The sequence below is a fragment of the Cololabis saira genome, chromosome 3 (genome assembly GCF_033807715.1).
Source record: "Cololabis saira isolate AMF1-May2022 chromosome 3, fColSai1.1, whole genome shotgun sequence".
In the NCBI taxonomy this organism is placed as follows: Eukaryota; Metazoa; Chordata; class Actinopteri; order Beloniformes; family Belonidae; genus Cololabis; species Cololabis saira.
This window is the reverse complement of record NC_084589.1, coordinates 611,888-626,019: the sequence shown is the minus strand read 5'-3', so window position 1 is coordinate 626,019 and position 14,132 is coordinate 611,888. Positions and strand designations below refer to the sequence as shown.

Here is a 14,132-nt window from a genome sequence, read left to right as displayed (position 1 = left end):
TATTTTATTTCTTTACCAGCAGTTTGAATTTCCCCTTTTCTTTGTTAATTGTCTCAACACATTTTTATAATAAATTAATATAAACACATCTTAGCAATTTAAAAGTTTTGCAGTTTTTCTTTCTTCCCCTTAATCTTATGCCCTCACTTTCTGTCGTTCAGTGAGAGAACTGAGCTCTAATTTCTCCTGCCAGGACTTTAAATCTGGGCTGGATGGTGTCAGGTTCTCATGCACATGAGAAGGTGCTCATTGATGAGCCTGGAACGATATTTAGTTTTAATTATGTTCATTGTGGAGAAAGCTGCCTCACAGCTGTATGTGGACCCAAACATGTTTTAAGATGGTCAGCTTATTTTCTGTGACTTCAGTTCAGACTTGAGTGGATATGTTTGATGAAAAACTTTGTGTTTTGTTTCAGTGGCGTTTTACTTTCGCACTTTGAACGCCACGGTCTCTGAACGCATGAGACACTGGTTTTGTCCCAGTGGGAAGACTGAACCAGGATGAATCTGTCCATTCTGGGTTGAACTTCCCTTTCCACCTGTTAGGCTTCTCATCTCTGTAAGAGTCAAGCTAATTACTTACTAAGTAACTTACTAAGTTTTATTTACATTAATAAGTTGTCAGGACTGCGCGTGTCGGATTTCATCCGAGCCTGATCAGCTGAGACGGCCGGACAGAACCCGCAGCTCTCTGGCCGCTGCAGCAGAGTCACTTTCAGATGCTTTTGCGAGCCCGAACAACAGTCCAGTCCAGCAGACATGTCAGCCCTGCATCTACATGTACAATCCTTCAGCAGTAACGATGGAGCCCACCGCCCGAGCGGCACCGACCTCCCCGGCTGCGCGGACGAGTCAGGATAAATGATCACGCCGCGCTCGCTCGCTCTGGGCGCAGACCCAAGTAATCGATCCCTGATCCTGGCGGATCTAAACCTACTCTGTGCAAAATGAAGGATTTTCTCTATAAATACACACCATTTCTCTTACTATTACACCTAAAGCTAGCTGAGGGTCGTCTTCTCCTCATTTGGGATTGTGCAGGATTGGACTCCGTGGCGTCTCTGACCCGTCTGGAACTGGAGTCTGGAGTTTCCACAGACAGACTGATGCTGAGCTCAGGTCTGGGTCGTGTTACCAGCCTCGCCTTGATCCCCCGATGACATGCCAGTATGTGGCCGAGCTAAGCGGTTCTGGAAGGGGTTCAGGGATTGCAGGGGGAGAGGACCCCGTCTCACTTATGTCACTTTTCCACTAGTACCTACTCATCTCAACTCGGCCTGGTTTCTTTTCCATAACAATTCAGCACCTGGAGCAGAAGTAGGAGGTTGGAGAGAAACTGCTGTGACGTATTTGATTGTGTATCTAAATGAAGAAGACAACAACACTAAAGATGTAGAACCTGGAGGAGATGATAGATGTGATGCTGGGTCTGTGGCTTGTGTTCCATATCAAGTTAAAAAATGAGAGAGAGATAAGCTTCAAGTGGTGATGCTTTTTTTTTTGTTTGTTTGTTCTCTGCGCTGCTGAAAAGTCAGCTGGAGCCGTGAGCAGCTATGAAGAGACAGAGCTCCTGGTAGATCTGGTCGTTCCTTATCACCGTCTAGATCTTTTTAATTCTCTCCTCAGCACCAGGTTTATGAACATCTGACCCTCAGAGTTGGATCATGAAACAGACTTTTGCTGCCGTTGCCTGTGGAATAAAATGAACAAGAATCCGTCAGAGTCTCTTTCTCGGATTTCCTCCTCCTGACTCAGACGTCTGACTCCAACCCCCCGACCAATGGGTGGCCTGTAGTGTGATGATGTCAGATACAGCCGACTCAGCAGCTTAGAACCTCGGCAGAATAGATACAGAAAAGTATCTACTCTGCACATTAGACCCTTAGTGGAAAAGAACCAAACCGAGTGGTAAAACCATTGTGCTCCATCGATAGAGTTGCCAACTCCCTGAACAATAAATAATAAACACCTCATCAACCCGATTGCCTTCACCTTTCCTGGCCTGGTGAATTATTTCAGCCCCTTTTTTTGTGAGTGAAACGATTTTTTAACTATTTGACTCAAACCTGATTTGAATTAGAAGCATATTTTTCAATACCATGAACACATGGAAAACTAATTATTATCCAGCAATTCACTTTAATAAAAAATAATAAAATGAACTGCATAAAATAAGTATCTTTCTTAAACAGAAACCTGTCCTGCTTAACTTAAAATAGTATAAATGAATATAAAACAATAGAAAGAAAGCAGAACATCCATTCTGTAATAGTGCACATTTTAGTGCAATAACAAAAGTGCAAACAGAAAGTGTGTAGAAAACTTGTAAACATATTTGAGCCTCAAAGGCCATGACTGTAGCTACAGTTGGAGTAAAACAGAAAATAATAACTTATGAACTCAACAGCTCAATACCATTTTCCATTGGCATTTTATGGCTATTTTCTGATTCTCACAGTAATACGGGACAAAGTGCGTCCCTTTTCAGCTCAATACGGGACGCATACTTTAGTTTATAAATACGGGACGATTCTGTTTTTCAAGGGACGGTTGACAACCCTAGTTGTGGAGTCTTCCAGCTCAGAAGAGAAGACATCAGAGCAGAGGGAGCGTTGGTCTCTGGTTGGAGCATCCTGGACATCCCGGGTGGTGGGGCCTTCGTTGGCCTGGTAACAGCTGTGTCTCTGCCCCCCCCCAACCAACACCAGCAACATGTGTCCAGCAGCAGAAGAATCTAGGCTGGTTATCTAGAAGACAAAGGTCTGCTGAACAAGACTTAGTTCTGGTGACAGACTGAACTGAGCGTGTCTCTAGCAAATAGAGATTTTTATATTATACACACAAGCCCAAGACTATTTATAATTTTTCTATCTTTTTATTCCACGTACTGTTTTATGTTTTTATGTAGATTATTCATGCACTATGCACTTTGTTTTTATGTCTAGCTTTTTAACTGCAAATGATGAGCCTGCACAAACAAGATTTTTACCCATGTTACTCAGTAATATGATGTGACAATAAAGATTGATTGATTGATTGATTGAAGATCGACTTATACTTTGTTACATTTTCTAAGGAATATACTGGTGACACGATCTCTGAAACAACTGTATGACAGATTATACTCTCATTTTATCACCATGGTTACAGTACAAGAATGACATCAGAAAGGAGGTTCATACCAAGGGTGAGAACAGGTTTGATACAGAGAACTGTTTTACAGAGCCATGGTTGGCTGGAACTCTGTACCAGTTCATATTGCTCATGTAGGAAGCAAAGATTGGTGTAAGATTCAGTTGAAACAATATCTTTTAAAATTTTATGAATGTAGATTTGACATTTGGAAGGAACAAAGTGAAGTTTGAATAGAATAACAGGTAGTGTAAACCCTTTCACAATAAAGGTGAAAAGTGGTCAAGAATTGTAAGACAAGGTCATTTCAGGCAGGTATTGGTTATGAAGGTGTTTTATTTGATTTAATTTCTATGTATTTATGTCTGAGGATGATGGTGATTTAGTTTCCTCTGTGTTGATTGTGACTAAGGGAGTTGTGTCTATCATTGTTTTGTCATGTATAATGTACAGGACTGTCTCAGAATTTGAATATTGTGATAAAGTTCTTTATTTTCTGTAATGCAATTAAAAAAACAAAAATGTCATACGTTCTGGATTCATTACAAATCAACTGAAATATTGCACGCCTTTTATTATTTTAATATTGCTGATTATAAAAACATTTTTGAAAAAGCTCCACTAGGGCGGCGCTAAAGAGCTGCATGCGGCTCTAGAGCCACAGGTTGCCGAGCCCTGGTCATGTAGAATGTATGTCTGTTATGTATTAAGTGTTAATTCGTGTGTATGTTGGACCCCAGAATAGTTAATGCTGTTGCTAATGGGGATCCTAAATAAATCAAACAAAGACTCAGAGACCGGCAGCAGAGACAACTTTCCACTTTTATTTGGGATATTACCATGGCTATATGTAACGTCTGACAACAGGTACCAAGTACAGAATAATACACAGGACGTTCCCGTCAGCTCTTTTTGGTCCGGTAACATATCTGCATCTCTCCGTCACACTGAAACACATGCACATCGTTCACCTGGATACGCTGAGGAGACACAGACACCTGAAGGTAACAAAGCTGCCTGGCCTTTCCTCCACCAGCTTTGTTCAAGTTTCTTTTTTAGCTAAGACACCCAACATTATTACTACAGTGATGATAAGGCTAGTCACTGTCGGGCCGGCCGGCCCCCGGCCCTCCGCCGGGCCCCGGGGGTCCCGCCGGCCGCTCCACACGGACAGAGAGAGAGAGAGAGAGAGAGAGAGAGCACCATATTTACAACTCTATTTACATTTGGTTCTTTCAGACAAGTCTCAGGTAACAAAAAAGTAGCAAATAAAAATAGTTAAAATGATTTCGTCTCTTGTCGAGCAGCCGGAGAGGCCACATGTTTGGAACTTAAAAAAACAGACAGAAATGAAGCAAAATGAACACGTTTCTGTACAAATAGCTGCAACGCGCGCTGTAGCTTATTGCCAATGCCCTTAAAGAAGTTCCCCGTTTAAACCCCCCCCCCCCCCCCCGTATCTGTCCTGGGTTCCTGCTCACACACACACACACACACACACAGACACACGCACACGCACACACCAAGGAGGGGAAAAGACTTAAACATTCACACAGGCTCGTCAAAAAAAACTGTACAGGTTTTAAAAAATAAACTTTTACTCTTCGTCGTAATCTATATACACAAAGCGTGTCCAAGCGCACGGGGCAGGTGAGGGGGAAGCTTCCTCCCAGCGGCAATCAGGACTAAAAACATCCTCCTCTCCTCGTCACTCAGGACTACGGAAGAGTATTAGGGCCATGCAGGAGAAAACTTTTTTTTTTATTGTGCACTTCAAGAAAAAAGTCAAAATTTCGAGAAAAAGTCAAAATTTCGTGAATAAAGTCAAAATTTCGTAAATAAAGTCGAAATTTCGGCTTTTTTCTCAACATCTCAACTTTATTCGCCATTTTCCTATGTGTGTTTTCTTTATTTTTGTTGTAAATGTTTTTTCCTGTGGAAGTGCATTTATTAAGCCACGTTAATGAGAAGCAAACAGTTTTTGAGCGTGGCTGAGGCGAGGCTGAGGTGATAGTAGCAGTGTGAAATTATAGGCTGCTTAATAGCAAACGGAGGTGTATTTGCTGGACTTAAAGACCGGAGAAATAAACGAAACAAAAGCAACGTGGACATTGATTTGTGAGAGCCAAGCCTGGCATCGATCAATAAATTGCAATGACATGCACCACCAAGTTAGTGACATTGGAAAGACACTTACAATTAATCTCGACATTTCGACTTTTTTCTTTTCGAAATTGTACTTCAACATTAATCGCGACATTTTGACTTTTTTTTTTTCGACATTTCGACTTTTTTCTCAAAGTGCATAATGAAAAAAAAATCTTCCTCCTCTAAAATATTATTTTATTTTTCTCCTGCCTGGGCCCTTTACTCTTCCGTACAGACCAGAACGTGTCCCGCCTCTCCGCCTCCACAGAGGTGGTTTAAAGGGTTGTGGCCGACAGATCAGGGGCTGGTTTGAAAGGAGGATTCCAGACTGAGTCCAGACTCTTATCTCTGAGTTCCCCCGTGATGGACACGCTGGGAGACGTGAGGAGACCACCAGGCCCCCGGCCCCCGGGGGGCCCGGGAGAGGGATGGCTGCATGATGTGCAGCTCCTCCAGCACAGGAAGTAGTGGCAGTGTGAGAGGAGTCCCGCTGGAACTGGAGTCTGTGTACGGAACAACGCCACGTTCACAGGAGAACTGGGACTCTTTAAGGGAAGGATCAACACGTTCAACTGGGAGGAAAAGGTTCCATTTCACGCCCAAAGTAACGTGTTAGAGACTGAGTTCCTACCTCAACATGTTGGTCTAGTCCCTAACAACCGCTCCACTGGGATGATGCGTCGCCTCATGAGCTGGTTTTAAGGTCAGAAGGAGCCGAGATGACAGCGGGAAGGTAAGGCACTGACCTGGGGCGACCTGCACGTGTCCCACTGCCCCCCCCCCACTAGTTCCTGGACTACAGAAATCCTATGCAATCCGCTGCATTTACACCCGTTTTACTGGCTGCAGCAGCGCTGGAGTTGACCCAGAGAAGACGATGCCTACAGATCTATCCACACCCCCCTGCATCCCAGACTCCCTGGCCGCTCCATTAAAACGGCCAAGCATTTGCCACCACGTTGGCCGAGACCGTCCCCACGTGCGCTTGGATGGCAGACGTGCACGCGCCCCCCTCGTATCCCAGACCTGGACCCGTCAGATATGTGGATCTGTGAGCTGGAGGGAGGGAGGGAGGGAGGGAGGGAGGGAGGGAGGGGCTTCACCAAACGGTGCTGGGTAGCTGCAGCTGCAGCTGCAGCCGGTGACCTCTGGTTCCAGGCACATCTTCATCACCTGACTTCATTCTCAACAGAACTTCCTCATATTATTTTCAGACTTGAAAGTAACTGAAATATTAAAGTCATCAATATTTACACTCTTTTGGATGTTCCCCAGGTTTATGACGAGTCATCGTTCTACTCAAGATTCTTCCTAATTCAATCCCAGAGCAGCCCAACTCTAAACCGTCCCTCGTTCTTTAAGCACATTCTTCAAAATGTCAAAGTGCAGTTGAGTCAAATTAAAAAGATGAGCGATGATGCTTTGTAGCTCCTATAATGTAATCATTTCCTGAAAATGTAATAAAATTTGCATTTAACTCATTCAAAAATGTAATAAAACCCAATAATGTAATAACTTCACCAATAATGTAATAAAATATCCTGACTGATATTGTAATAACATTTTTACCGATAATGTAATACCTTATTACATTTGGAATTTATTATTTGGGAATTTAACATTTTCAGGTGGGTCTTTTTTTTTCCTCCAAAACTGAAAATGTAATACTTGACAAATAATGTAATATATATGTTCATTTTCAGTCCAGAGTTCTACATTTTGTGTTTTAAGTATCTAAGAATGTTATTTACGCTGGATTTGAAACACCAGAATGACTATTGGGTTAAATTGCAGACTTTGAGTAGCATGTAATAAATTCCCAATAATGTAATAAGGTATTACATTATAGGTAAAGATGTAATTACAATATCTGTTAGGATATTTTATTACATTATTGGTGAAGTTATTACATCATTGGGTTTTATTACATTTTTGATTGAGTTAAGTGCAAATTTCATTAAATTTTCAGGCGTTATTACATTTTCAGGAAATTATGACATTATAAGGTGCTACATGGATGTGGGAGCGAGGCTGGATGGGGGGGGGGTCCGGGGTCCGCGGGGTCAGAGTTCAGATGACCTGGCAGCAGCTGGCGGGGGCGGAGCTGCAGAGCAGAGCGTCTCTGGGGCCGCCCCCCCGCCGGATGTTGACGGAGATGGTTTTCTCACAGAGAGGTAGTTGCAGCACGCCGCTCTTCAGGCCCAGGTTGGGCCCCGCCGGGGGCCCGTGGGGGCCGGCCGGGGCCTGGGTCTTGGTGCGGAGGCTGCCGGTGGTGGTGGGGAGGGTGATGGTGGGGCCCACGCACAGCCTGACGCCGCGAGGGTCCAGGATGAGGCGTCCGCGGCCCCCCCGGCCGCCGCGGGGGCCCTGCAGCTGCTGGCTGAGGCACAGGCTCATGAGCTTCAGGCTCTCCACCAGCTCCTGGCTCCTGGAGGTGCGGGAGGCCCGGGGGAGGGACAGGCAGGGCTGGGAGCTGCTGTTGGAGCAGCTGGGGGGGGCCGTCCTGCCCCCTCCCGCCCCCTCCGCCCGGCCCGCCCCCCCCCTCCGCCGCCGCCGCCGCCGCCGCCGCCCTCTCCCCCGGTGTCCCCGCCCGCGCCGGGAGGGCTGTCCTTGTCCGGGCCGGAGGAGCCCCCCCCCGGGGACGGGGGCTTGCCCTGGCCCGAGCTGCTGCCGCCCCCGTCCCCCCCCCTCGCTGCTGTCCCTGCGGTTCCAGCCGTAGCCGAAGCCCGAGTCCTTGTCCAGGCGGCGGCGGTGGCTCTCCGAGTCGTCGTCGCTGGTCTCCGAGCTGGAGCAGGACGAGCCCCGGCCCTGGCTCTTGCGACGGTGGTAGCGCTTGTGCTGGGCCCCCGGGGACGAGGAGGAGGAGGAGGGGGCGCCAGGGGCCCCCGCGGCCCCCGGGGCCAGGCTGCCCGCCCCGCCGCCGGCCAGGCTCATCTTGAGCCGGCTGAGTTTGGGCGGCAGGCCCTCGTCCGTGTGGAAGTCGTCGTCGGACTCGCCCTCCTCCTCGAAGATCTGGTTGAGCACGGGCGCGCTCTTCCTGGAGGTGAGGCGGTTGGTGATGGAGGGGGGCTTCCTCCGCAGGATTACCGTTGGGAGGGGGGACGGCTCCTGCTCTTCCTCCTCCTCCTCGTCCTCTTCCACCCTGAAGATCACAAACAAGGTTAGGATGCTGTCGCACAGCGATGCACACTGTGGCTCTCAGCGCCGCGCGGCTCGCTGGCATCTACGAGCCGCTCTCGGGAATCCTGTATGTGGTGTCTATAGTTTAATTGTTTAATTAGGATCCCCATAAGCTACAGCAGGACTGCAGGTCTGCCAACATGGTGTGTGTGTGTCAGATGTAAGCCGCTTTGGATAAAAGCCTCTGCTAAATGACAGTAGTAGTAGTAGTAAATGACAGTAGTAGTATTAGTAGTAGTAAATGACAGTAGTAGTAGTAGTAGTAGTAGTAGTAAATTACAGTAGTACCGTATTTTTGCGACCATTAGGCGCATATAAACGTCTTATTTAAAAAAAAAAAAAAATAAATACTGCGTGCCCAATGACGCAATGCGCCCATTGTATTATTTAAAGGCTGATTCATGGTTCTGCGTTACACCGACGCAGAGCCTACGGCGTAGGGCTGCGTCGATTTAACGCGGAACCATAAGGCGGACGTAATTGAGGCCACCAGGAGAAGTTAAGGGGGAAGGGGGGCGCGTGAATTGCCCGTGATTTGCGGACGTAGAAGGGACCACCATGAGAGCGTGAATTGCCCGTGATTGCCCGGCGGCGGCTCCGTGGTGGGATACCTGGAGCGGACAGGGAGGAGAAGGAGACGCGGCTCCCGGGGGAGCTGTGCCCCAGAGGCGGCACAGAGGTGCCCCCAGAGACCGACGAGGACCGAGCGGCAGCCAACCTCCCCGCGGGCTGGGAGGTCGGCTGCCGCTCGGTCAAAGGGGCTCCGTCATTTACTGTTGAAGGATTGTAGATGCGTGGGCTGACGTGTCTGCTGGGTTGGACTGTTTTTCGGGCTTTTGCAAAAGCCGGCATCATTTCCGAGGGGCCGCACGGCATGGAAAGTGACTCGGCTGCAGCGCGGCCAGAGAGCTGTGGGCTCTGGCCGTCGCAGCTGATCAGTTCTCCCGGTGTCAGCGCGATCAGGCTCGGATGAATGCAGAAACAGAGGATAAAGATTTCGATGGGTTTGATTAATGTAATTAGTGTAACAGACACACAATCACGCATCGTTTCCCCCTCCCTGGGGGGGTCCAGCACCACCAGAAGGCACCCCAGGCTGCACGGCGAGCCCCGCCAGGCCCGGGTATCCCGACCCACCTATCCCAGGCCGGCGAGGGAACGCAGGTGATGTGGGACCCCCTCCCGCCCCTGGTGTTGAGTGCATGTGATTAATGCCATAAAAACAGGGAGGGGGAGGGCCAAGTATCGATTTGACACCGACCCCCCCCCCCCCTCCCGAACTACGTGTCCTTATCAAATGTATTTATTAAGTGTTGAATGTGCAGTGTCTACTTTGCTGTTAAAACCGTGAGGCGGGGAGTGTCGGGCCACGCGGGACAATGACCCGCCACGACCCGGACCCCCCGCCCCTTAGCCTATGTGTGTATAAATCGTGTAGGGGGGGAAGGAGGGGGAGCGGAGGCCGAAGCCAGGAAGCAGGACCAGCCCTGGTAAGACACCCGCGTTCCCCCACCGGCCATCCAGTAGACGGGGGCAGGCCCTCCGAGCCAGGCCAGGGCCCCACCGTACCTCCACGGGCTCCCCCGGCGCCGCCGGAGCCCCCAGACGGAGGGGGAAACGGTCCAACATCCCCCCATTCATACTGACAACATAAGACATAGACACCTGGGAATGGCGCCCGCCCGTGCACCCCCCGGTCAGGGGAGGCCCGATCCCCGGACCCGGCCCCACCCTCCGGGGCCACCCCGGCGGACACCCCAAGGGTCACGGAGTCCCCACATCCGCAGGGGCACTCGGCCCCCGCCCAGCGACGGAGGACCAAGGCAGCAATGCCCCCCCCCTAATGTAATAACTTAAATAAAGTACAATCCAACTAAGTTTTGCTCCCGCTCTATTTTTAAATACGCACATGTGTATGCTTGCGCGTGTGTGTGTAGACAGCGCATTTTCGGTCGGTGCGCCATATGTGTTTTAAATCCAAAAAACTGAGGGTGCGCATTTCCACATGGTGCGCCGAATGGTCGCGAAAATACGGTAGTAAATGACAGTAGTAGTAGTAGTAAATGACAGTAGTAGTAGTATTAAATGACAGTAGTAGTAAATGACAGTAGTAGTAAATGACAGTATTACTAAAATGAGAGTAGTAGTAAATGAGAGTAGTAGTAAATGACAGAAGTAGTAAATTAGAGTAGTAGTAAATGACAGTAGTAGTAAATGAGAGTAGTAGTAAATGACAGTAGTAGTAAATGACAGAAGTAGTAAATGAGAGTAGTAGTAAATTAGAGTAGTAGTAAATGACAGTAGTAGTAAATGACAGTAGTAGTAAATGAGAGTAGTAGTAAATGAGAGTAGTAGTAAATAACAGTAGTAGTAAATGAGAGTAGTAGTAAATGGGAGCGTCTTCGCACACACGTCTTTGGTGGAATGCAACGCTATTAGCGAGCTTGCTAAACTGTTAGGCAGCTTCTTGTTAGCTACTTCAGGTCAAACAGGACAGTGTGCATCGTTAAAGACTCAGAAGTGATGCTGGTGCCGCTCAGGTGGCGTAACCAAGCCATGACGTTGAAGCCAGGTAAAGTAAAGGTTTCCCAGCATTCCCTACTTCACCAAACACCAAGGTCGTGTCAGTAACTGCTCTCGTCACCGTCTCTGCCCTTTCCTGGCATCATCACGGCAGACGCGTATTATCTCCCCTCTTGGTGGATAAAGACGGAGGAACTGACGATGATACCAAGACACGTGTGGCTGCATGACGCTGTGGAAACTCCAAGCCTCTCTGACCTTTAGGCCTCAACGACGGCTCCGGTTACATCTACTGTTACCATGGCAACTTCAACACGTAGGCCCATGTGGCATTTTCTGATGTTGCGGCTGTGACGTGGAGAGCTGCAATCTAACGGTGGTGTATCTGATTGGAGTTCATGCTAAAGGTGGGGTCGTTGGCAGACGACGGCGCCGAGCTAAATATAGACGTGTGTCATTATAGAGCTACTGCAGATCCAGAGGGGACAGCACACACGTGTTCAAACTGGTGTTTGTTGAGATGTTTCCTGTGATGTTCAGACCTGAATAAGCAGATTCTTTGCTTGGGGGCGGCCGAAGTGGAGGGGACGGGCGCCCTGGTGGTCCCAGAGACGGCAGCGGGGGCCGAGGTCGAGCTGGCGGCGAAGGCTCCCTGCAACAACAAAGGACAAGCAGACAGACACATCAGAGACATACGTCAACGACCCCATCAAACCTGACGTTCTCCGCCCGTCATCACACATACGGCATCTGCAGGGGCGCCGCCCCGGGGCAGGGGCATCGCCCTGGGGCAGGGGGCGCCGCCCTAGGGCAGGGGCATCGCCCTGGGACAGGGGCATCGCCCTGGGACAGGGGCATCGCCCTGGGGCAGGGGGCCGCCCCGGGGCAAGGGGCACTGCCCCATAGGACATACCAAGCGATTTTTAGGAATTAATAGGAGAATTGATTTAGAATCGGAAAATTGATTTTTTCAAACACAGGCCTAGGGCTAAGTAATTTATTTTCCCCTCTTTGAAGCTGAGAGTTGGGATCTGGTTTGGTTTTATTGGAAGATGTTTCAACAGCGTCGGGTGCTGCAGGCGTACCTGGGGGGGTCCTGGCGAGTCGGTCACCGAGCTGTCCTCCCGCCGGCCCAGCTCCAACAGGCCTTTGGAGCGGTGTCCGTTGAGGAGGCTCTCTGCGCTGCGGGCGGGGGACTGGGGGCCCCCGGCGTGAGAGATGGACGAAGCTGCCAAACTGTCCTCGATGTCCTGGTGCATGTCCATCCTGGTGGGCCAGGACTGCCTAAAGAGGCCACACACAGACATTCAGCTCAGATGGAAAGCAGTGGTCAACAAACGGTTTTATTTACTGCAATAAACAAAATTCATTTTCAAATCAGTAATACAGAAGACGTATACAGTAATTCCTGGGGTTATGTTCCAAAAAGAATCCGTGATAGGTGAAATCCGCAAAGTAGTAACCTTTATTTTTTTAAATTGTGACTGGCGTGTATTTCACTCCTCTTCTGATGCTGCTGCATCTTGACTCACTCTATAGTGTCTTTTTCTTCTCAAGCCCACGGTGCAGGTGTGTTTTTCCAGAGAAAAACACAGTTATGGGTCGTTGTTAGAGTCAGTAGTCATAGTTGCAGCTATAGAACAAGACTATAATAGTTAGTCTCAAATATAGCTTGGTGGTAGATATGCTGCTATAGGCCTATGCTGCAGGGGGGACCGACATGATCCACTGGGCGGTTCCTCTCACCCTTCTTCTCCTCTCCTCTTCGCTTCCTCTCTTCTCCTTTTCCATTTTTATTTATTCATAAAGTTAAGTATCTCATAGCCATAATTTTTGTCCATCATTCCTGTAGTTTCTTGTGCTGGCCCCCTTTTTTTTCTCTTTTGTGCATGTTTGCAGGCCGGAGCTTGAGGAGCTGCGTGCTGGTCTGCGCCCCCCTCTGGTCATCCAGCTGCTGCTTCCACCTGCCTGCGGTCCCCCCCCTTTGGCCATCCCGCTGCTGCTTCCACCTGCCTGCCCCCCTCTGGCCATCCCGTTGCTGCTTCCACCTGCCTGCCCCACCTCTGGTCATCCCGCTGCTGCTTCCACCTGCCTGCGGTCCCCCCCTTTGGCCATCCCGCTGCTGCTTCCACCTGCCTGCCCCCCTCTGGCCATCCCGCTGCTGTTTCCACCTGCCTGCCCCACCTCTGGCTATCCCGCTGCTGCTTCCACCTGCCTGTGTGGATGTCTGCTGTGCTTGCTGACGTCCCTGACCCCCCCCAGTCTGGTCTTCAGCAGGAGGATCCCCCCTTATGATCCAGGTCCTGGTCCAGGTTTCTACCCCCTTATGATCCAGGTCCTGGTCCAGGTTTCTACCCCCTTATGATCCAGGTCCTGGTCCAGGTTTCTACCCCCTTATGATCCAGGTCCTGGTCCAGGTTTCTTCCCCCTTATGATCCAGGTCCTTGTCCAGGTTTCCTCCCCCCTTATGATCCAGGTCCTGGTCCAAGTTTCTTCCCTCCTAAAGGGGAGTTTTTCTTGCCACTGTTTGACTTAATGATTTTCTCCCACTAGGGGAGTTTTTACCGGCCATTGTTTATGTAATAATTGCTCGGGGGTTCATGTTCTGGGTCTCTGGAAAGAGCCTAGAGACAACTTTTGTTGTATTAGACGCTATACAAATAAAATTGAATTGAATTGAAGTCGTTGTCGCTCTTTCTTCTTCTGGGCAAAAAGATTCTTCTAAACCGACATGCCACCATGGATTATATCTGAGAACTGTATAACGATTTATCAAAGGCTCCCGCTCTTGACCTGCTGCTGAAGTTCATTGGCCGTTCTCAGCATTGTTGCTAAGCAACCAACGTTATTGACACAGGAAGTGAAGATATAGTGAGGGATTGCCTTATATTCCTCTCTTTGCCCACATATACGGGTCCGTGTGACAGACCACTGGTCTGTACACAACATCCCAAATGAACTTCAGACATCAGATACAGTAAGCTATGGCAGTATAAAGGAAAATGCTGACGCAGATACACGCAGCCCCATCCAGGCTCAGCCTTAAGTCCCTGGTGCCATGTACTCAGCATTGGAAAGTGTGACGCCCCACATTTCCTCACATCTCGTTCCAGAGATGGACTTGATCAGCTGGGACTCCTGCAGTAC

The 14,132-nt window shown here is 49.1% G+C and overlaps 1 protein-coding gene across 1 annotated transcript in view; it reads right to left on the bottom strand.

The window, feature by feature from the left end:
* Nucleotides 1-3,937: 3,937 nt before the first annotated feature.
* Nucleotides 3,938-14,132, bottom strand: part of LOC133424341 (SNF-related serine/threonine-protein kinase-like) — a 45,363-nt gene continuing 35,168 nt past the window's right edge. Inside the window, 5 exon segments of the mRNA XM_061714877.1 lie at nucleotides 3,938-7,817; nucleotides 7,820-7,970; nucleotides 7,972-8,424; nucleotides 11,528-11,637; nucleotides 12,071-12,269. Coding sequence (XP_061570861.1) covers nucleotides 7,353-7,817; nucleotides 7,820-7,970; nucleotides 7,972-8,424; nucleotides 11,528-11,637; nucleotides 12,071-12,269 — 1,378 coding nt within the window. The 3' untranslated portion in view covers nucleotides 3,938-7,352.